General features: G+C 37.4%; 1 protein-coding gene across 6 annotated transcripts in view; it reads left to right on the top strand.

Moving 5' to 3' along the window:
- The first annotated feature begins 358 nt into the window (after positions 1 to 358).
- The window catches only part of LOC128871825 (anoctamin-1), a 43,173-nt gene continuing 20,681 nt past the window's right edge, over positions 359 to 22,850 (top strand). The window contains exons 1-14 of one of the 6 annotated variants that reach the window (XM_054113914.1): positions 359 to 556; positions 627 to 1,284; positions 12,562 to 12,964; positions 13,027 to 13,095; positions 18,291 to 18,362; positions 18,669 to 18,829; positions 18,901 to 19,069; positions 20,688 to 20,808; positions 20,873 to 20,984; positions 21,054 to 21,621; positions 21,690 to 21,893; positions 21,970 to 22,228; positions 22,290 to 22,495; positions 22,556 to 22,731. In XM_054113914.1, coding sequence (XP_053969889.1) covers positions 695 to 1,284; positions 12,562 to 12,964; positions 13,027 to 13,095; positions 18,291 to 18,362; positions 18,669 to 18,829; positions 18,901 to 19,069; positions 20,688 to 20,808; positions 20,873 to 20,984; positions 21,054 to 21,621; positions 21,690 to 21,893; positions 21,970 to 22,228; positions 22,290 to 22,495; positions 22,556 to 22,731 — 3,110 coding nt within the window. In that variant the 5' untranslated portion in view covers positions 359 to 556; positions 627 to 694. Of the gene's footprint in view, positions 557 to 626; positions 1,285 to 6,495; positions 6,592 to 6,875; positions 6,939 to 8,447; positions 8,515 to 8,731; positions 8,761 to 12,561; positions 12,965 to 13,026; positions 13,096 to 18,290; positions 18,363 to 18,668; positions 18,830 to 18,900; positions 19,070 to 20,687; positions 20,809 to 20,872; positions 20,985 to 21,053; positions 21,622 to 21,689; positions 21,894 to 21,969; positions 22,229 to 22,289; positions 22,496 to 22,555; positions 22,732 to 22,850 lie in introns of those variants that run through there. The other 5 variants (XM_054113915.1, XM_054113917.1, XM_054113919.1 and 2 more) reach the window with 5 other exon arrangements.

The following is a 22,850-nucleotide window of genomic DNA, read 5'->3' as shown; positions in this document are numbered from 1 at the left end:
TATAAAATAAAGCTCGTGTTTCAAAAATAAATTGCTTCGCTATCTTACCAAAAATTATTGAATTACTCTTCCAATTAATCCCTACTCCTACTACTATTATTTTAACCTTACTTTCCTTGTTTAATACTTTTCTCCAACTTATACTTCTTTACTGCTATCTGTACTTTTAATTTTATAAACATGTAATTTCTCCTAGTTTTGTTCGTTTGTTTTGTATTACGAGGGAGCTGACATCAGACTTGTCCAAATCGCGAAAATAAAGTAACTGTTTTTTAATGGCGCCACCTAAGGTAATCAACTCTTGGTAGTTGGTAGCCCTTCCAATCAGCTGTTCGCGTTGTTGGTTTGATTTGTTTTCAGTGGCTAGAAAAATCAAGTGTTGAACTTAGTAGGTTTACTCTTCACGATTTTTTTTTGTAAAAAAAAAAAAGTAAAATTTATACTCGTACGATTATGCCACGTTCAGCATCCGTAGATATCCGGAAGCGGTTGTAATTGAAGTGTTCAGACAATGTTTTAGAAGTAAAAATTCATAATTGTGTAATCTGTGTCGAATGTAAGCTATATTGACGACAAAAATAGCTAGATATGTTGCCAAATTATTGTTTAAAACATTCTAATTATAGAAACCGATGTGGAGGATGCTTTTGGCAGAAGTTCAGGTACAATTGTAAAGCAGGTATGACCACTGGAAATGGATGAGTCGTATAAGTTGTATGCGACCATAGCAACAGAATCGCTGGAAACTCCGCCTGCGACGCCACCGGGTGATAACAACAACGATAGCATTTATGCCAATAATCGCAATGGCGAAGATCAATACCAAAAACGCAACAACAGCGACAATGACGATCACACCACAGCTTATTCACAATCGGAACCCGATGAAGATTCAAGTTTGGTTTTCTTTAGTGAAGGCGATTTGCCAGCAGTTGCGTTTGAGCTACCGTACACAGCGCCACTGGCACCGTTGCTTACTCCCAAGTGGAAGAGAAAACATAGCAACAGCGGCGCACAAGAGCGTGCGAGTCTGTCGAAAACAAGTATAAAAAGTAAACGTCGACTACCAAGCGTAGCTTCAAAAAAAAAATTCAAAAGTTACGATAGCCTTTGTGAAATGTTTATAAAATCTGAGAGATATGCTAGTGCATCCGGAGATGCAGGCAGTGAGTTCGGTATCAGTGCTCGCGATGTTATGAAAGCGAGCGTAAGGGAATGTATTGAACTTGATGACACACTGTTGCGAGAGGACGGAGAACGTGCATATGAGCTTGCTAATAAAAGGTGAGAGAAATTAAATAATTCGTGAAAAAATGTATGTGGCTTGTTTTTGTACAAATATGTATGCTTTTAATATACTATCTCTTTGTTGAGCAAGGAAACCCAAAAATAGAAAAATCATTTTTTTTAAATATGTAGGCAGTAGTGGCGGCCGCCGCAGCCGAATAGGTTGATGCGTCACTACCATTCGGAATTCGAAGTACGTTGGTTGGAATCTCCGTGAAATACCAAATGAAGAACAAATTTTTTCTAATAGTGGTCGCCCCTCGACAGACAATAGCAAGACTCCGAGTGTATTTCTACTATGAAAAAGCTCCCCATAAAAATATCTCTCGTTCGGAGTCGGCTTAAAACTGTAGGTTCCTCCATTTGAGAAACAGCATCAAGACGCCCACCCCAAATAGGAGGAGGAGCTCGGCCAAACACCCAGAAAGTGTGTAAGCGCCAATTATATATATATATATATTATATATACATATATATATATATTATATATACATATATATATATATTATATATACATATACAGTGGCTCACAGCATATTTCGTGTGCCCGTTTATCAAAATAAAAAAGTTTAATATTTTTGTATAAACTTTATTTAGAAAAAAAACTTAAACGTACATTCAAAGATAAATTATTTCTTGTTACAAACATACATAAATAAACTTAAATTATTTCTTCTTAAGTAATATATTTACAGCAAAATCAAAATTATAAGTAAATCCACGTCACACCTTATTTCGTGTGCTTAACCAAACTAAAAAAAACATGATTTTTTTTTTTTTAATTTATTAAGTTTTTACTAATCTAATATTTTGTAGGGTAGCCTTTTTGTTTTAATACAGCTTTTAACCGGGATTGCATGGAGCTAACAAGTTTTCCAGTGTATTCAGGAGATATTTTCTCCCACTCCACTTGCAATGCTGTTTTTAGATCTTGTTTGTTGCTTATGTTATGTTTTCTAATTTTTTGATCCAGAATATTCCATAAATTCTCAATTACATTGAGATCAGGTGATTGTGCTGGCGTTTTTACCACATGAGGGCAATTCCATATAAGCCACCGTTGCACTAATTCCGACTTATGCTTCGGATCATTGTCCTGATAGAACCTGAACCTGTCCCGAATGCCTAATTTTTCAGCACTTTGTAGTAAATTATATTTTAATAAATTCAAATAAACTGTTTTATCCATAATTTCGTCGATAAAAACCAAGTTTCTGACACCAGCTGTTGACATGCAGCCCCAAACCATTACATGGCCCCCACCGTGTTTTACTGTACCACGCAGATTCTTCGGGTCCAGCTCCGCGTTGGGCTTACGCCAAACGAAATACTTTCCATCGGAACCAAAGAGGTTGAATTTGCTTTCGTCGGCGAAAATAACGTCATTCCAAAATGTTTGGTCTTTATTAACATGGTTTTCGGCAAACTCCACCCTTAATCTCCTGTTACGCTCATTAACAAACGGTTTGTTTCGAGCTGTACGACCATGGAAATCAGCTTTGCGCAAAATTCTTCTTATTGTTTCAGGATTACATGACTTACCAAGTACTTTTTCAACCTCTTTTGTCAAAGCTGGCGCACTAATTCGTGGGTCTTTTTTAATTTTTCTTAATATCCACCTTTCATCAGCTTCTGTAAAAATTTTGTTTGGAGCTTGGCGGCCTTTGTCAACCACTCTTTTTTCACGAGAAAAGCGTTGAATAATGTACTGTACTGTGGAAGTACTTAAATTTACAATTTCAGCCATTTTTTTCTGCGACTTTCCATTTTTGTAATGCGTAATCACTAATTCGCGCCTTTCAATCGACGTACGACGACCCATAACGGTATTTTTAAATTAAGCTGGACAACCGACTACTTTCAATGTGTAAACTAAATAAGGATATAATCTAATATACTATGCAAAACAAATTTCCTATAATTGCTAACCGGTTTACTGGCGCCGATAACGGTAAAAGTGAACACACGAAATAAGCTGTGACGTCAATTTACCTAGTATTCTGTTTTTGTTGTAAATGTTCTACTAAAGCAGAAAAAATTTGAATGCATTTATAAATGTTTGTAATTAGAAATAATTTATCTTTGATTGTGCATTTAAATTTTTTTTTAAGTAAATCAAATAAAAATAATTTTACAATTCTTTAGTTTAACATACAGCCACACGAAATAAGCTGTGAGCCACTGTATATATATATATCTATACTATAAAGCTGAATTTCTGTACGTAAAAATTTTTATACATTCATACTTTCACCCAAAGAACGTCATAGGCATGATTTTATGATGGAACTCCCTTCCCACAGGCCCCAGGCCGCGCCACCACTCTCATTCGTCACTAATAATCGAATATTTGCTTAAATTTAATCTAAAAAATCTTAGTTTTTCCTATTTCCCACCATTTATAGCACACTCTAGACTTCATAATCCGCATAAGCTGTTCAACTATGACCCAAATGCAAAGTTCAAAAACGGTTTGAGATAGAAAATGAACAAAAAGAATTTTGCTTGATATTTTTCTGATTGGTTGTTTTGATTTTATTCAACGAGGCATATCAACGGATGCCGTATTGTAATATTATGGTTATTAATAAAAAATAATTTTCTACGAAATTATTGTTTGTAATTCTTTTATATACATATCCTAATCCCTCAAAACTACTCCTACGCGACCGGGGCCGCGGGTTAAAGCTGAAGGCATTGTTGCTAGTGCTGCCACAAATATGTAATATATTTATTTATAAGTATATTTCATTATATTAATTAAATAAAATATATATGTATATGTAAGACGGAGTATACGTTTTGATACAGCGAGAGAAATAAACAGTTTTTGGCGGTAGAGGTAGTAGTCGGTGCACAGCTGAAGCGGAAAGTCGCCGTGGAGCACGAGAGCTGAATATTCATTTTTATTTTAATACAATACTCTGTAATATGGTACATTTTTATAATTAAATACTCTTTTTACATTTGGGGGCTCAACCGCTTTTAAGCCAATAGAAAAGTGTCGCGTACGTGTCTGAACTTTGCAAAAAGTGTGTAGTTTTGAGCAATGCATGCAACGACGCGTGGTATCAGTACAGTGAATATACGTAGTTGGTGATAGTAAGAGCAGTTGTTTGTAGTGACGCGAGTTGATGCTGTCGATATCAAGTGGAAAAATTCATAGAAAGAACTCTCTCAATTGTTGTTGTGTGCGCGAATTGACGACAAAAATCTATATGGATTCTGACTATGTTTTCGTCGTCCTATTCTTTGAGCAGTTATTACGTGCTCAAAAGAACGAAGTTGAAACGCCGATAAGTTGTAATGGACAAAGTAAAGCATACACCAGCAAAAAAAAAATAATAATAATCAAGGAAGTTGAGACAAAAGCTGAAACAAAAGCAACAATGGCAACGGCAGGTGAATTAACGAATACGAGAGAAGATAACAGTAACGGGGAAATGGAAGAGAAAATTCAGCAATTGCTAAAACTTCTTACTCTTAAAATAGAAGTTGACGAACAAAGAGACAGTAAAGTAAAAATATCAACAGAGAATTTCGAGAAAGTAATCAGCGAGTATGATGGCCGTTCTATTCCCATGGCAGCCGGTTCTACGTTACCGGAATGACTCGGGTTTTTCCCGACCAAGAGCTGCCGCCCCAGTAAACTAGCCCCATCTGGTGTACCGGTGGGATACCCAATTTTTCGTCACAGGAGCAACTCATTGCAGCACGCTTGCTCCAAATACTTCTCTTCCGGGCTGGCGGCGAACCCAACCCCGGACCAGAAGTATTTTACTGCTGCGTTTGCCACAAACGGCTCCACCCGAACTCCACCTCGGTTAGGTGTAATAAGTGCAACGGGTGGTGTCATCTTAAGACCTGCTCAGGCCTTAAGACTCACAGGAAGTGGTCCACAAGGTATGTGGCCACGTGTTGCTCCCGCCCACAGGCGGCCCCTGCCTCAACGGCGATACTGCCCTCAGTGCCGGCACGTCAAACTGCCGTCACCAACAACACAACTCCCTCTCTGACCCACAACCCTCCTGCTCCTACCACAGGCCCCCGCACAATCTGCTCCGTGTGTCAGACCGTAGTTCCTCGGAACTTGACAACTGTCCAATGCAATTCTTGCAGTGTCTGGTGCCATTTTCGGAGGTGCTCCGGCCTGCACACCACGTGAGTGGACACGCGACTTCGTTGCCCCCTGCTGCAGAGCTCTGCACCCGCAACCGCCCCCAGTGGCGCGGCTGCCAGTCAACATCAGGCCACTACCAATTTAGCGGAACGCACAGCAGGACCAACGTAGACAACATCACGCATCCCTCACCCCCCGAGTTACGACCATAGTCCCGCGAAGCCTCAAGCTATTGGAACTGAACTGCAACGGACTCACGAGCAAGATTGACGAAAATTGTAATCATTTTTGAACAATTTTGTCTTTGAAATCAATAAAAACTGATTTCACACAAAAAAGTTATGGTGTTTTGAATAGGTAACACTTTATATCGTTCACCCTGTTTATACGTTACTTAATAGGGGATTTGACATAGAGAGAGGCGATTGAAATAAAAAGAAAATGTGTAAAGTGAGGTTGAATACAATCAGGCTTCCAATTATTCAGTCGTTGTGCAGACGGCAATGAACTAACATGAGTAGTGCCTGTGCTGATTTTTTTGTATGTTACTAACACAATCTCTGTTTTTTCCCACCTTTGCTGTAAAATACCCGCCGTCACATCTCCTTTTACGTCAGGAAATCAGCTGATTTCTTCATTGTCGCTGAGAGTCGTTTAACGGTACGATATTAGCCGCACCTTCTATATTCTCTCCTCCATGAAATGCTACTTGATATAAGTCCGAGTCGCTCCGGGAATTTAGAACCGACTGCTTTGTTATATTCTAATTCATCGCACACCACTGTATACAATATGCACGAACATGCGGAAGACAGCGCAGTTCATTAAATTTTATTTTGTAAAAAACAGACAATCATCCACAGCTAGACACACTTCGTTGTCCGTCTGCAAGCTGGGAGGACCACTGAATCAATGTGAATAACAGCTGTTCTAGGGGCCAATGCTTCCATTAGCTCAATACTCCTATCGGCAACATTAGTATAAACAGGTGTACACTTTTACATACATAATTTTGGATGCTAACGCAGTATTAGCAGCGCGCGTTTCTCTCTACCCCAGAGTGAGCTGTTTCGCGTCCAGCGAAAATTAAAATTTTCTCAGTCTGTAGTGAAACGTCTTCGCCAACACTAATATGTTTGTTCATTCGACTTGTTTGTTAACTTAGTTGCGGGTACTATGTCGTTGTAAGAATTTTTCGCAGTATTCCTCGGTATTTGCAAAGTGTTTATGAATTCAGAGAGAACGCACTTTTGGGAGTTTTAAAGCGATAAAGTAGTTTAACATGCAAAACAGACGTAGATTATAGCATGTAATATCAAAGCGATCAGTGCTAGCATTCACATGTACATATGTATGTTAAAAAAATATTCTGGTGAAAAAATCCCAAGATACGATGTTAATTGCTGCAATGTCTTCTGATTCATAACTATTTCGCCAATTAATCATCGGATCAACGTTCAGTGTAATGAATACAAAATAAAAACACGTGAAATTTAACGTCTAAAGTGCAGAAAAAAACGAATCCATTGAGGTGTGCCTATTTCCACGCCGAGTTAATATTATATTACTGTCGATTCTTTGCGCCACTTACTACCTGTTCACTTTTGACGAGTTCATATTTGTGTGTGAGGTTTTCGTGGTATTCTTTCTGTTGATGCTTGTCTGTTTCTCAATTTTTATTATTTGTGATATTTTGCTTTGTATGTCGCTCAACGTCAACCGCATTTGTTTTGTGTTAGTGATAGCGCCCCCGCTCTTTTTAATTGCCATTCTCATCTACATACAGGGTGGGCCATATAGCGTTTGCTTTTTGAACCGCCTATTTTTTTGAGAATGCTAACACAAATGACATGTCAAATATGTTCATAATAGGCCACATTAATGAATTCCTTAGGAAATGGGAGGAAAGAAAACTTGCCGCACACTGGCTAAACTGTGCCGGTCAGCGTCAAGCCAAACTATTCCTAAGTCCCAACAAAGGAATATCTGACAAATTTCTCTCACTAAACAGAGTAGTCTTTTAACCGGATACCTTACAGGTCACTGCAGCCTGAGGTACCATCTAAACAATATTGGTCTATCCGAGACCAATGTCTGCCGCTTTTGCGAAATGGACATAGAAAGCTCAGAACATGTGCTTTGTGAATGTCCTGCGTTGGGCAGACAAAGACTTCACCACCTTGGTGGTATCGTAGTATCTCCATGCAATCTTTGGAACAACTAACCCAAAACTGTGCTAAAATTTCTAAAAAGCCTAAAACTTTAGGGTTACAAAATAGGCCTTTCACAATAGATCAGCTCTGGTCGCAGTGCGTAATGGCCTTCTAATAATAATAATAATGTTCATAATTTCCTTAAAGGTTTGACATTTACGATATGGGACGCTATGCGTTTGAACAAAATTGGGAAATATTGAAAATCTATTTCTTCCGCGGTTACAGTAAATGGCAAGCGTTACCGTGACATGCTCAACGAGTTTTTGTTTCCAAAAATTGAAGAGGATAACATGGACGACATTTGGTTTCAACAGGACGGTGCAACTTGTCAGACTGCCAAAGTTACACTCGAACTTTTGGCTACCGTTTTTGAATTCCGATATTAACTGGCCGCCTCGGAGCTGTGATTTAAGCCCATTTTTTGTGAATTAAGACTATTTTTTGTGGGGAGCCGTTAAGGGCAAATGCTATGCGAACCATCCAGAGACGATTGATGCTTTAAAACACGAAATCGAAGTTGCCATTCATGAAATTGGAGCCCAAACCATCGAAAATGTGCTTAAAGATTGAGTTGATCGAATGGCCTACTGTAAAGCCAGTGGTGGCAATCATTTGAACAATATTATTTTTCATTCATAAATGGCAATGTTCAATCTTCAAATTAAAAAAAAAGTTTGAAAAAATATTGATTAGTTTTTTTTTATAGCCGATTCAAAAAGCAAATTTTACATGTCCCACCCTATATTTGTGTTACTGTGCTTTTACTTTTACTTTAACTTGAAAACACGAATATTATGAAATTGTACTTGCAGTTTTCCTTTTTTATTTCGCTCTTCAGTACGTTTTTTTTAAATCTTGTCTTTTTGAGCACGCCACGTATCATTTGTACAAGTAAATAAATATTGTGTGCAAATGTGAACGCCTAATATAAATTTATGAAATTCGTCACTCGTATTTTGCTTTGGCATTCTGTATGTGTTATTAACACATGCTCCACTTAGCGCGAAATTTATGTGGAAAGATAACAACCTACGCCGATGATATTATCATTACGATTACAGGGCAGCATCTTTAAACTCTGACTAAATTGCATATAGAGAATATTCAACAAATTTTCACTGTTATGCAGCAGCGAGGGTTTGTTGGTTAACTCCTTTAAATATTTTACAAAAAATCGTAGAAAATACATATGTATATTTTCTCATTCAGCCAATTTTTACTGACAGCGCAGAAGTACTATCTCTACGTTCCCACAACAGTCCGTTCTACGTTGCCGGAGCGACCCGGATTTATATCCGGCCAAGGACTGTTACTTACGCTGCTACAACAACAACAACTTTAAAGTGCCCTTTAATACTTCGATTTCTCGATTTCTACTACCAAACAAATCTGAAATCGGTCTGAAATAAAAACATTTGTTTAATATTAGACTAATTTTTTTAAACTTCGTGCATCTATTTAGAGGCAAATGATTTTAAAACTTCATTTTCAACTAGCAATAAAATTTGTGTTTGTATGTTCCGGCATAAGGGTGCCTGTTGTAGTGTCTGCTGTATGAATGTCTGTTCCAATCTATGAACTACAGTGCCACACGCTATGAAAGCATTGAAAATTTATTGTATCGGGTATTTTTTTGGTTCCCTGAGAACTATCGATATTAATAACTATGGTTTGACAGCTGAGAATGGTATATTTCTGTTTAGTAGGGTTTGGCAAATCATCATGAATCGCTTAACGCCAAAATACGGTTCCAAATTTTGGAAATTTAAATCTGTTTGCGAGGTGTTGAAGAAGACGCCGAAATGTGAATTCTTCGTCGTTCTCAACTTGTAAGCCTTTGTCTTTCGACTACGTGGACCGATTGAATGGTCCATGTAATTTGTATACGCGGCAGACATATGCCTGATATCATATTCAAAAAATAAATGATCTGAATTTATTTATCATATTATAATAAAATATCCCAACCATATTTCTGTTTTGTATTATCATTTTAAGTTCTCAGGCTCTTAAAAAAACATCCGATACTACATATTGCATAGTATACTGAGCGTATTCACACTACTGCCGCCGATTAAATGGATTAAAAAAGAAGAAAAAACTTGACAAAGTGTTATTCATGTAAATGTGGTAAAGGCATACAGTAATCCTTTAGGAACTTAAAACGTGCTAAGAGCTTTGGCATTAGAAAGAGGCAGCTGGGTTGGAACTACAGTATCTGTTCAATGAAGTACAAACGTAAAACAATATTACAAACTCTAAATACAACTAGCAAAAAATAAAACAAGTGACTTTGAATTTTTCGTGATGTCATTGAAGTTTTAAGTGTATCCCGTTGGGGGAACTCCTCTAGCCTTTATATTTAAACTTTATTTCATTTGTGGGTAACCTTTTATGGCTCAACAGTCTGTCACTCCCTCATTCGGAAGTGCGCAGGTTCGAAAATGAAGAAACAAGTTTTCTCTTGTTTCTCTTGCACCTCGTTAGGCACCCATCTGCTGCTCGAAGTCGGCTTACAACTAATGTATATATAATATAATATATGTCCGCGGCCACTGTAGCTGAATGGGTTGATGCGTGACTACCATTCGGAATTCAGTGCGAACGTAGGTTCGAATCTCGGCGAAAGACCAAAATGAAGAAAAAGCGGTCGCCTCTCGACAGGCAATAGCAAACCTCCGAGTGTATTTCTGCCATAAAAAAGCTCTTCATAAAAATATCTGCCGCTCGGAGTCGGCTTAAAACTGTAGGCCCCTCCATTTGTGGAACAACATCAAGACGCACGCCACAAATAGGAGGAGGAGCTCGGCCAAAGATCTGGGTGTACGCGCCAATTATATATATGGTATATGTGTATAGTTTATGTATTCGGTGTGCTCAAAACGTAAAACCTTCACGTTTCAAATTTCGCGGGCTGCGTACATTTGACTTTCGATGATTATTATTTTTATGTTGGTACACTCGTCTTGAAAATGTGTTCACGGTTTTAGCAGTAGTAAGAAGAGGGGATTGGAACCCAGAATGATACATTGGCTCTACACAGCACTGATTAGGCCAATTCTCTACTATGGTATTGTAATTTGGTGGAATGCCCTTGAGAAATGCGGTGCGATGTCAACCACAATATCGAAACTTCCTTCCGGTAGACCTGCAGGCAATATGTAACGCATGCAGTGCGGCAATAAGGCTGAACACTCTAAGTAAGTGGTCAAACACGGATGATGGTCGGTAAAATCCTGGCTGGCACTTTGGAGCTTTCCGGACTGGTGGACTATGCACTCCCGTCTATACTTGGCAAAACAGCGTTTACGACCCTCCTACCCTCAAGGAAAAGTGGGAACCGGACGATGTAAGACAGGGCGAGTCCACCCATGTATACACAGATGGCTCAAAGCTCGAGGGCAGGGTGGGCGGAGGTGTATACTCTGAATATCTGGGGACCTCCTTCAGATTTCGGCTCCTCGACTACTGTAGTGTCTTTCAGGCTGAACTGATGGCAATAATGAAAGCCGCGACATTGATACAGTGTGATGCAATATCCGGAAATGATATCTCCATTTTCACTGATAGCCAAGCGGCGATAAAATCCCTCACAAAACAGTCGACAACCTCCAAGATAGCCATGGAATGCCTCACATCTCTTAACGAGATGGCTGAGTCATTTCACCTAAAGGTAACATGGGCGATTTTTTGCTATCAAAAAAATGGATCAAAGAAGCTGTATCAAATTTTGGGTAAAAATGGAATTAAGTAAGATGTGAAAGACGACGCTCGCTCTAGACGCCACATCACATCAACAACCGATGAAAATGTTGAAAAAGTGAAGAAAATTGTTATGGAAAATCATGCAATACTTTCGGAAATTTTGCCCATGTAGCGTGTGGCAGCGAAATTCGTTACGAAATTGGTGAATTTTGACCAAAACCAACGTCACATGAGCATCGCTTAGGAATTGTTGAATGACGTCAACGATGATCCAGACTTGCATAAAAGGGCCATAACTGGTGACGAATCATGGGTATATGGTTATGACATCGAATCCAAAGCCCAATCGTTCAAATGGAAGAGTCCAGGAGAGCCAAAAAGTCGATTGCAGAAAACCGTCATAAAAGGGTTATAACTGGTGACGAATCATGGGTATATGGTTATGACATCGAATCCAAAGCCCAATCGTTCAAATGGAAGAGTCCAGGAGAGCCAAAAAGTCGATCGCAGAAAATCGCCGAACACACAAAACATTTGTCTTATTTATGCTTCTCACAAACAAACTAAACTTGCTATATTGCTAAAACCGTGAACATATCTTCGAGACGAGTGACCTAACATACAAAAAAAATTATCGAATGTACTTAGCCCGCGAAATTTAGGACCTTCATCTTATTTTTTGAACACACCTCGTATTCATAAGAAGTTTCTTAATTTCATAATTCATTGGCCAAATACTGTATTTTGTAATAAAATAATGCATGTTAGACACGCTATGTGGTAGATAGGTAGCTTGTTGTGAATACGCATAGACCTACGTACGTGTATATTTAAGACATATTAATGGACGATAAACATATTAGGGCAACTCCCCAATGACAATAAAAGTGTTAAAAGTGGTGTCACGCTGTGCATCGATGTCTGCCGTGGCACCCGAGTTATTACTTACACAATTCAATGGGTCATAAGCACTCTCACCCATACCCACGCAAAGGCAAGCAAAAAATTCCTGAAGTGGGAACAGGAGTATGTAAGGTGTGGTAAATATTGTAGTTAATTCCGTACGTGCGAATTTTTTCATAATGGTGTTAATGAAAATCTCAAGTTCCTCATTTAGTACTTTACGCTCAGCATTCGCATACTAAGTGGTGAAAGGCTTTGTACTAAACCTAGGGAGATTGCACATTATTGCTCAAAGTTATTACTAATTTGATTTTTTCTCTTTTATTACAGAAAACTTCAACACAGCACAAGTCTGACACTCGACGCCGAGGCATCTCGACATAACCGCAACAACTCAGCCAAAAACAATCGACATTATAAATGTAATAACAGTCCATATACGAATAGCTCAAATTACACAACACCTTTAGCGCCAATGACTGATAATAATATTTTAGAGAGTAATTTTGTAAACGAAGAAGACTGTTGTCCATCAATCAAATATAATGAAACACTTTTCTTTGCGGATGGTGTGCGCTCGATTGATTTTGTGCTTGCCTTCAAAGTGGACCCGGATGCAGGTCAGGAAGCGCTTAACTCACATAAACGGTACAAATTCGAAGCCAATCTGTTGGAGAATGGATTACAGATGGAGGTGGACTATAAGGAGCAGCAGCAAATACATTTTGTGAAGGTGAATTCAAAATAATTCAACTCGATCACAATTGAGCCTATTGTTTTTATTTTCGGTTATAGGTACATGCGCCACTGGATGTGCTGCGTTGCTATGCTGAAATATTAAAGCTGCGTATGCCAATGAAGGAGGTAAGAAATAAATATGTAATAGATGAAGTGGGGGCCTGTTTGTAATAATTTTGTTTATGGAATGCATTTTTTCTTACCTTCATTGTAATATAAGAACGTTGGATTTTTTGTATATATGTATGTATAGCGGCCGTCGGTATGTCGACCTGAATAATGGTGTGGCGTCGGTCGTAGTTCGTGCGTGACTACTATTCGGTAAGGCATGGATTCAAAACCCACTGTGATCGTAAAATACCAAATGATAGAAAAAGTTTGTTTTAATAGCAGTCGACCCTAGACAGGCGATGGCAAACTTCCCAGTGTATTTCTCCCATGAAAAAGCTCCTTATAAAAAATATCTGCCGTTCGGAGTCGGCTTGAAGCTGTAGGTCCCTCCATTTGTGCAACAAATCAAGACGCACACCACAAATAGGAGAAGGAGCTCGGCCAAACACCCAGAAATGGTGTACGCGCCAATTATATATACATATCAATTGCTTGGTTTGGAGTTCGGTGGTTGTAAAACTTAATATTTTTCAGAAGTATTTTGATGGAAATCTTAATAGGTAATCAATTTTATAATTCCGGTAGAAAAACCGCTACTCTTTTGGTGTGATACCCTAATGCACATATATATTTCTTTCCACTTATCATAACATACAACTTCATCTAAACTATATTAGTAGGAAAATAGTATTGTAGCGGTTTACTTACATTGTATTCAAGTGTTAAATATTTACTAAATTATTGGCAAAAAGTGCAACAATGTTCTGATAAAAGAATGAGAAACGTACTAATTAGCAGGAGCACAGTGTAGTTGGTTGGGGAGTTTGAGTGATGATTCTTCCAGAATCCAACTAGCACTTCCGCACCATTTTGTTGCCACATCCTCGTTACCAACTTGCATGACAGCATGACTATATCCAGTCTGTGCGGTTCAGGAACCTTATCAGGTTGTTGCATCTAAGCCAGACAGCTGTACAACATTCGGTCCTTCCACCACAGTGTGGTTAATCTTAATAGATCTTAATTAGGACTAAAAGCGTATTAATTTATAAATCGGCCATCTACATACACAATTAGAATTGCCGTACTTATGTTAATAAAATACAATAGATAACGAGAAAGTAAGGCATCATAACAAATGAGAGAATATCGCTGGACGATATAATTTCGTTTAAATAAAAAAGAACCTAACAACCCCTTTAGCTATAGAATAATCGAATGACGTTTGTTAAGGACTCACTTTGATTATTTAGAGTTCAAGGGCTGCTGTATAAAATTTCTTAACACTTTATATGAGGACAATGATAAGTAAAAAAATAATTCGTAATACGTATTAAAATAATAATACCTGAATAAAAATCGGAAACTCCGGTCAGTTGAAAAATCATCTTGGTACTCACTTTGTTCCAACTTTAACAAATGTGTAATTATTTTATTCTAGGTTTCATAAGTATGCACTAAACAGCACTAAATGTGTCTTCTCAATAACGGATTAGTAAAATACTAATCCAGTGCTTTATACATATTAGAGTTTTATATACTATTTGCTTAGCCTTATCCATTATATTTCTTCCCAAATCGAAAGGCAAATTAAAATGAAATCAATTTGAAACGTTTTACAAATAAATACTTATTTACTTGTGCGTAAATCTTCTTCTTGTATATAAAAATGAATGTTTGTCTGTATGCCATCGATGAACTCAAAAACTACTGGACCGATTATTATACAAATTGGTATATATATGTATTTTTCTACGGAGAAGGTTTGTAGAATATGCTCATTGATGCCACTCGCCACCTGATGGTGCTGCAGAGTAGCAACTTCTGCCCCGTTCAACCGATTGTCATAAAAATTAGTATGACCATGTATTTTTACACAGAGGAAACGAATATGACATGTTCATAGATGTAACATAAATTTTGATTGAAGACATATGTTTGACAATCGCTAACAAGGCACTGAGGCAACTGGGAATGCCTGCTTCAAACCGACCTGCAAAACAACCTTTTCAATCGTGATTTGCAACGAAAAACACACTATGATTCTGACGAGCTGGGGACATTCGTTAGAACAAATCTTCCGCAGTTGATTCCAGAACAACGCATTGCGTTTGACAGAATTATGCGTGCAATCACAGAACAAAGCGGTCGACTGTTTTTCATAGATGCGACCAGTGGTACAGACAAGACTTTTCTTCTTTCACTAATTTTGGCAACCATACGATCACAAAATAATATTGCACTGGCTATTGCATCATCTGGAATTGCGGCAACTCTTTTGGATGGTGGCCGAACAGCGCATTCAGCATTGAAACTGCCGTTGAATTTGCAAAACACTGAGGCACCAACATGCAACATCAGCAAAAACTCTGAGATGGGAAAAGTACTCCAAACGTGTAAAATTATCATATGGGACGAATGTACAATATCTCAAAAGAAAGCATTGGAAGCGCATGACCGTACACTGCGAGATTTGAGAGAAAACAGACGGATCTTCGGTGGCGCACTCATTTTATTGTCTGGTGATTTTCGACAAACACTGCCCATTATACCACGTTCAACACCAGCTGATGAACTTAATGTACAACTACAACGGGATGCATCGGCTGGAAATTTTGCAAAACAATTACTGGATATTGGAAATGGGCGAATGGAAATTGATGAATCTACACAATGTATCACCTGCCAGCAAACTTCTGTAAGATCACAGAAATCATCGACGAATTGGTGCAAAAAGTCTTCCCAAACATTGCTTAAAACTACAAAAACCATCAGTGGCTCAGTACGCGTGCTATATTAGCAAGCAAAAACATCGATGTCAATACCATCAACTTCACCATTCAGCATGGAATACCCAGTGAAACGACAACATATAAGTCCATCGATATTGAGGAGAATCAAGACGAGATTGTCAACTATCCAACTGAATTCTTGAATTCGCTTGATTTGCCAGGCATGTCGCCGCACGTTCTTACATGGAAGATTAGCGTACCCATCATTCTTCTTCGAAACATAAATCCACCTCGACTTTGCAACGGAACCAGACTCTCAGTCAAGAAAATGATGAACAATGTTATCGAGGCAACAATTTTGACTGGAAAATTCAAAGGTGCAGACGTACTGTTGCTACGTATCCCAATGGTCCCGACAGATATGCCATTCGAATTCAAACGTTTACAGTTCCCGGTGCGTCTCGCTTTCACAATGACAATTAACAAAGCACAAGAACAATCGTTACAAGTGTGGGGATTAAATTTGAAGAATCCATGCTTCTCACATGGACAGCTCTATGGTGCTTGCTCATGTGCCGGAAAACCTTCTGATCTATTCGTCTACGCACCAGATGGAAAAACAAGAAATATTGTGTATCCTACAGCACTTCAATAAACGTCGAATTGAAACTAAACTTTGTAATGTCACATTTTTTTCGAAATAAACAAAATCAATAAAATGGTTTAGAATGAATTGAATATTTGTGTACTGATTTTTCTTTAAAGTTACTTTTCTTAAATTTATTTTAGTTGTTGGCGTAGCAAAGCGCGCCGCGTACAGCTAGTTATTTATATTATATTTTTTAATTTGAAGACAAATATTTGAAGGTATTGGATATACACACACAGTATTGACAAAATGATAAAAACAGTTGAAAGATATTTATTTACAAAATTTCATTCTATGAAATCATAAAATTCAATTCGTATGCAAATATTATATTTAGTCTATTACCCTTGTTTAAAGAAATATGATTAAAACTTCAGAAGAATGGAACTTTAAATGTAAATTGATTGTATTTCATTATTGGGGAAAATAATCGAGACATATATAAAATGGAAATGAAATTGAAACGAAATTATTCTAAGTTAGCACTAACTGCCCTATCAATACATCAATGATTGACAGAATTAATGGGATTCCCACATGCTGCCGGCGTTATTTAGTACCATTGTTCCCCGACTTTCCTTCCGAGTTCTTTATTTCGTCCTTAGCAGTTACCAATCCGCTTATTCAATACCCTCACAGTTGTTCTATGGGGCTGAGATAGGGTGATTTTCGCTGAACTATTTATTTACACGATTTGATTCAACTAGGGTCATTATCCTGCAAAATCTCCATGCCACATATATTTTATACTCGCAATTGAGATCGCTATAAAATGTTAAAATAATCTGCAGCACACGTCCGTTAAGTTAAACGCACACCATTTAACACTAGATTTACCAGACCAGTCAAAAGTACTGGTCTTGCTTTAAACTCAAAATTTTTGCTGTATGTAACGTTTTCTTTCCGTAAGGATATTATGACTTTTGTAGCATAACTAAAGAATCAGTTTTATGAACTTTATGTATTCGTAACAAATATTTGTTTTGTTATGGACACTTAGGTATATCAGTACCAGCTAAAATGGCTGGTGCAAGTTTCTAAGTGACGATAATGCATGGGTCAGCTTAACAATTGATAGTACTGCAACATTTTTTCGGGACGAAATATATGATGGCGGGAAAACCATGATTCTGAAGCAGGACCTGTGACGTCTCTTTTCGTATACTCGTATTTATTAGAGTTCTCACCAGGCTATGAAAATAGAAAATGAATGAAATGTGTACAGTTACGGCTCTGCTGTGTCTAAAAGTGTTTTGCAAAAAACGATTATTTATCACTGTTAAGATATCATTTTTTATTAAGCATTGGTGCTTAGCTTCTGTTAATTCGAAAGAAAGAGAATTATTAGCTTTACAACAGCAATTATATAGAATTCACGGCATTTAAATGGGATGTTTATATGTAGTTAAAGGTGAACTGTAATTGGAGCTATTATGGGCTATAGGCTATGATTTATTTTAGTTTAAAAAATATTCAGTTTATTCAATATTTTCGATTACTCTTATATTTAATCTGAAATATTTTCCGATTTCAGCTTTTGTATGAAATGAAATGAAATGAAAAAATGTAGGATTTGTGTTTCTTTATTGTGTGGGTAAAAACAAAAAGTCTTAAAGTATAATCCCCATCTTTTTTCAGTGCACCTACACCTTAGATCACTACAGACGCTTTTGAAAATGCTTAAATTAGCGCTGTTAATTTATTTTGTATAATATTAATACATATGTTCCCCTTCTTACTTAGATATTAAGCTATACATTTTTTCTTAAAAAGTTACTCTATATATTCCGCTCATAATTTAATTTCAATTTAATGCACTACTATTGCAGGAACTTTGTAGAACCACAGTTTACAACAAATACAGTCGTTTGCATCACGCAGCGCAGTTTCTTTCACGAAAGGTCTGAGTTACATATCTACCTAAATATCAACACAAATGCTTTCATTTAACAGAATAAAAAATGCTGCAACTATTGGCAAATGATTTCCAAATCTTTTACTTGCTTCTGCTCATTTCAGTTCTTTTGTTAAAGTAGCCGTTGAAATATGAACGCCAATTACACTCAATGCTGCAAATATTATTTAATTATTTATTATTTAATGACAAATTCTTATAACGTTCGACTGTATCTGATCTCTGCCGCTTTATTTACTAATTTTGTAATATTTGTTAATAAAAAAAACTAAATGCTTACATATCATTTTAGATACCCGGCATGTCTGCCGTGAATCGCTCCACCAGAAGCGTCCTGTCTAGCCTCAAAGGAGTTGTACAATTTTTTATGCGACACATATATGTGGATGAGAGATTCTTTCCACGACGCGCGTATCGTTTTACCGCTATTTATAGCCGGGATAAGGAATATTTGTGAGTTTGAAATATTTTTTAGAAATTATTCGTTTTTTAATATATAAATTTATTTGTGCTTTTAATTTTAGATTTGATATCCATCATCGCTGTTTCTTTACTAATGCAGTGCGTTCACGTGTTGTACAATTCATATTGGATCGCCAGTATTTCGAGGAGCGCAGTAAGGATCCGCGCGCATTCGGTATTGATCGTTTGGTGGAAGCGAATGTTTATTGCGCAGCCTATGCGCTGCATGATGTGAGTGGAAGTTTTTGATAGAATAAATAGAAGAGATTTAATGTATGCCAAAGGAAATAAAAAAGAAAAATGTTGCTGATGGCGTAATCTATTGGTTATTACAGACGTCCAAAGGGTAAATCCTTCACTGATGTTATTGCATTTGATATGACAATATATTTCTGTAACTCGAATGGTGTACTGACTAATAACTAGTGTTAAGGACACCACATTTAGAGCCGGCATAACGATTTCTTAAGGAGCAGAAGGGATAAGGAAGAAATAGAGTTTCCCACTTCAAAGACTGTACTTCAGATTTCTCGGACCTACTTTTTTGTGAAGTCGATGGAATTAAAGTAAGGACAAATAGATCTTCCCTGAGAACCGTAATAGGTCTCGATTGGCACCAGTGAGTTCTTTTTAAGAACAGGTGGGATGCTTAACCTTCAAACTAAAGTCGGTCTGCACACAATTTAGTAAAATTTAGTTTGTATGGACGGAAAAGTAGGCATGGATTTTGTCCGATCTCAATAGTATTTATGTCGGATCTAAATAGGAAGCGCGCAAAACTTTTATCAGAGTTTTGGCGAGTTTTAAATATTAAGTCGTTGCCAAGGTTAACGCATTTACTCCGCGCATTTTCTAAATCTTTTTTCCATCGTATTTATTCTCCATCCATTTCTTTTTCCATTAGGTTCATATTTATCTTTTTTGATAATGATCGTTGTATGGGAGGTGAGCGTGGTTATTGACCTCTTTCACCCATTTCTTATACCAACCTACTTTTGGGCAAAAAAGAGTAATATGTGTACCAAGTTTCATTGAAATATATTAATTTTTCGTACGATCGGGCGGACGAACAGTCATGGCTAAATCAATTTCTTTCATCATTCTGAGTATTTTGGTATAGATACATATGTCTATATCTGTTTCGATTCCTTTATGCTGTTACATACAACAGTTTTGTGAAGAAAAATTAGAATACTTTTTGCACAAGTGCGCGCGTAAATAAAAATTAGCATCGTACACAGAGCTGATATTAAAATTAGCTTTAAGCTTGATACAACTTTTTACTGAAATACTTAAGTAGGGGCAACTTTTAGGGTCGTTTGTTATGATTGTTGATCATGTGGCACAATCGTTGTGTTGTTGCAACATCATAAAATACTTTCCAAGTTGGTTGTTATTGTTGTCACAGAGTTGTTTTGTTGTTGTAGCAACGTATTTCCTATAAATGTTTTGAGAATGTTATTGAAGTGACCGTTTTTGGCCGGATAAAAGTAAGGGTCGTTCCGCCAGCGTAGAACTGACTGTTGTGGAAACGGTGTCGAAACTATTATGTTAAGTAGTATATGAAGTGAAAAAAGTTTTTTTGACCGAATATGCAGGCAAAATATCTCGCAGAAAGAAACACGTGTAACTCCATTTTGTGTTTTACTAGATCATGTATTGCAAAACATTTATAGGCGTTGCTGCCAAAGAACTTTTAGTTATTCTAATTCAATTTGAAATTTACCTTGCATAATACGTTTACTTAGAAATATATGTACATAGTTATAAGAGCTATGAAGATTCTATGTATAAGTAATATCTTCCTTAGTGGCATTCAATGTAAATATCCACCTTTCTGTTACTTCAGGGCGAAATCACAGAAAAGGGTACTATGCGGGAAGCCCTCTACACAAACTGGGCCTCCATCAACAAATGGTATCGCTGTCAACCGTTGGACTATGTCAAAGAGTATTTTGGCGTAAAAATTGGTAATTTTTATTTAAATTACTTTTTACCATAGTAATTCATTTTTACAAACTTGTATTTCTACAGGATTATACTTCGCATGGTTGGGCTATTACACCTATATGCTATTGCTTGCCTCACTAATTGGTGTAATCTGCTTTGTGTACTCACTGATAACATTAAAAGATTATGTGCCAGTGTATGTATGCCGCATATGCTTCAACTATAATATACTAAATTATAAATATTTAAATCCCTCCACTTTCAGTCAGGACGTTTGTGACAACGATCATATTAAAAATCTCACCATGTGCCCCCTATGTGATGTGTGCAATTTCTGGTACCTTAAGGAAACATGCTTTTATGCCAAAATTACTTACCTCTTCGATAATCCCAGTACTGTGTTCTTTGCCGTCTTCATGTCCTTTTGGGCTACACTCTTTTTGGAGTTATGGAAACGTTATTCTGCCGAAATCACACATCGTTGGGACTTAACTGGTTTCGATATGCACGAGGAGCATCCGCGCCCAGAGTATCTAGCTCGTTTGGAACACTTGAAAAATACACGCACTCGCATTGACTATGTGACGAATATCAAGGAGCCCACTGTGCCGTTTTGGCGCATGAAATTTCCAGCCACAGTTTTTAGTGTTTCAGCAGTGTTTCTGTTAATATTTTTGGCTTTTGTGGCGCTTGTTGCGGTAGTTGTTTATCGTATGTCTATGTTGGCAACACTTAAATTGGGTTCCATTTCGATGACCACTTCGAGCGCTATTATGTTGGCTACGGCGTCTGCAGCTTTCGTTAACTTGTGTCTGCTATATGTGCTAAACTATGTAAAGAAGTGATAAAGTTGCAAGAGTTTCATTTTGTGCTTTTAAGTAAGAGTCTTTATTACTTTTAGATGTACACACAACTCGCCGAGTACCTAACTGAGCGGGAAATGTGGCGCACCCAAACACAATTTGACGATTCATTGACCCTGAAGATTTATTTATTGCAGTTTGTAAATTATTATGCATCCATATTTTACATAGCGTTTTTTAAAGGGAAATTTGTGGGACATCCTGGCCATTATAACAGAATATTTGACTATCGACAGGAGGAGGTACGTATTTTTTTGCACAAATTGGTTTGTATTTCCGTTAAATTTAATGTAAATATATCATATCTATCCATTCTAGTGCTCCTCCGGTGGCTGTTTGACTGAGCTCTGTATTCAGCTGGCAATCATTATGATTGGCAAACAAGCCTTTAACTCCATACTAGAGGTAATAATGCCAAAGATATGGCGCAAAATTATGGCTATTCAAGTGGGTCTGTCGCGTTTGTTCAGCACAAAAACTCAGGATGTAAATAAGGAAAAAGTTGAGCGTTACTTGCGGGATTTAAAATTGTTGGTTTGGGGTCCACGTAGCTTATTTCCAGAGTACTTGGAAATGGGTATGTCAAGCAGTTGCTTCCCTACAAAATTATGTTAACCAATGCTATCTCTTATTCAAAGTGCTGCAGTATGGGTTTGTTACATTGTTCGTGGCTGCCTTCCCTTTGGCTCCATTCTTTGCCTTAGTGAATAATATTTTTGAAATGCGTTTGGATGCGAAAAATTTGCTGGCCAACTATAGGCGTCCCGTTTCACAGCGTGTGCGTGATATTGGCGTTTGGTATCGCATATTAGACAGCATAAGTAAGCTGAGCGTGATTAGCAATGTAAGTGAGCATTCAGTTTCTTTATTTTGTTTTTTATAAGTTGTTTTTTAAATCCTGTAGGGATTCATCATTGCTTTTACTTCGGACTTCATACCTCGCTTGGTTTATCGTGCACAAGAATACGGTAACCACACTCTTGCCGGTTATTTGGATTTTACTCTGTCCGAGTATAATATCAGCGAATCGGAAAAATTACGTAGCCTAGCTGGGGACGGTACAAATATAACCACATGCTTGTAAGCTGTACTCGTTTAATAAATACTGAATTCATACTAAGCTCTTTACTACGACAATACGCAGCTTTAGATATTGTTTTACAACTGTCAAGTAACTTGCAATGTAACGAGCAATCGTT

Source organism: Anastrepha ludens, chromosome 2 (genome assembly GCF_028408465.1).
Source record: "Anastrepha ludens isolate Willacy chromosome 2, idAnaLude1.1, whole genome shotgun sequence".
In the NCBI taxonomy this organism is placed as follows: Eukaryota; Metazoa; Arthropoda; class Insecta; order Diptera; family Tephritidae; genus Anastrepha; species Anastrepha ludens.
The sequence above is the reverse complement of the archived record's forward strand: the minus strand, read 5'-3'. Positions and strand labels throughout refer to the sequence as shown.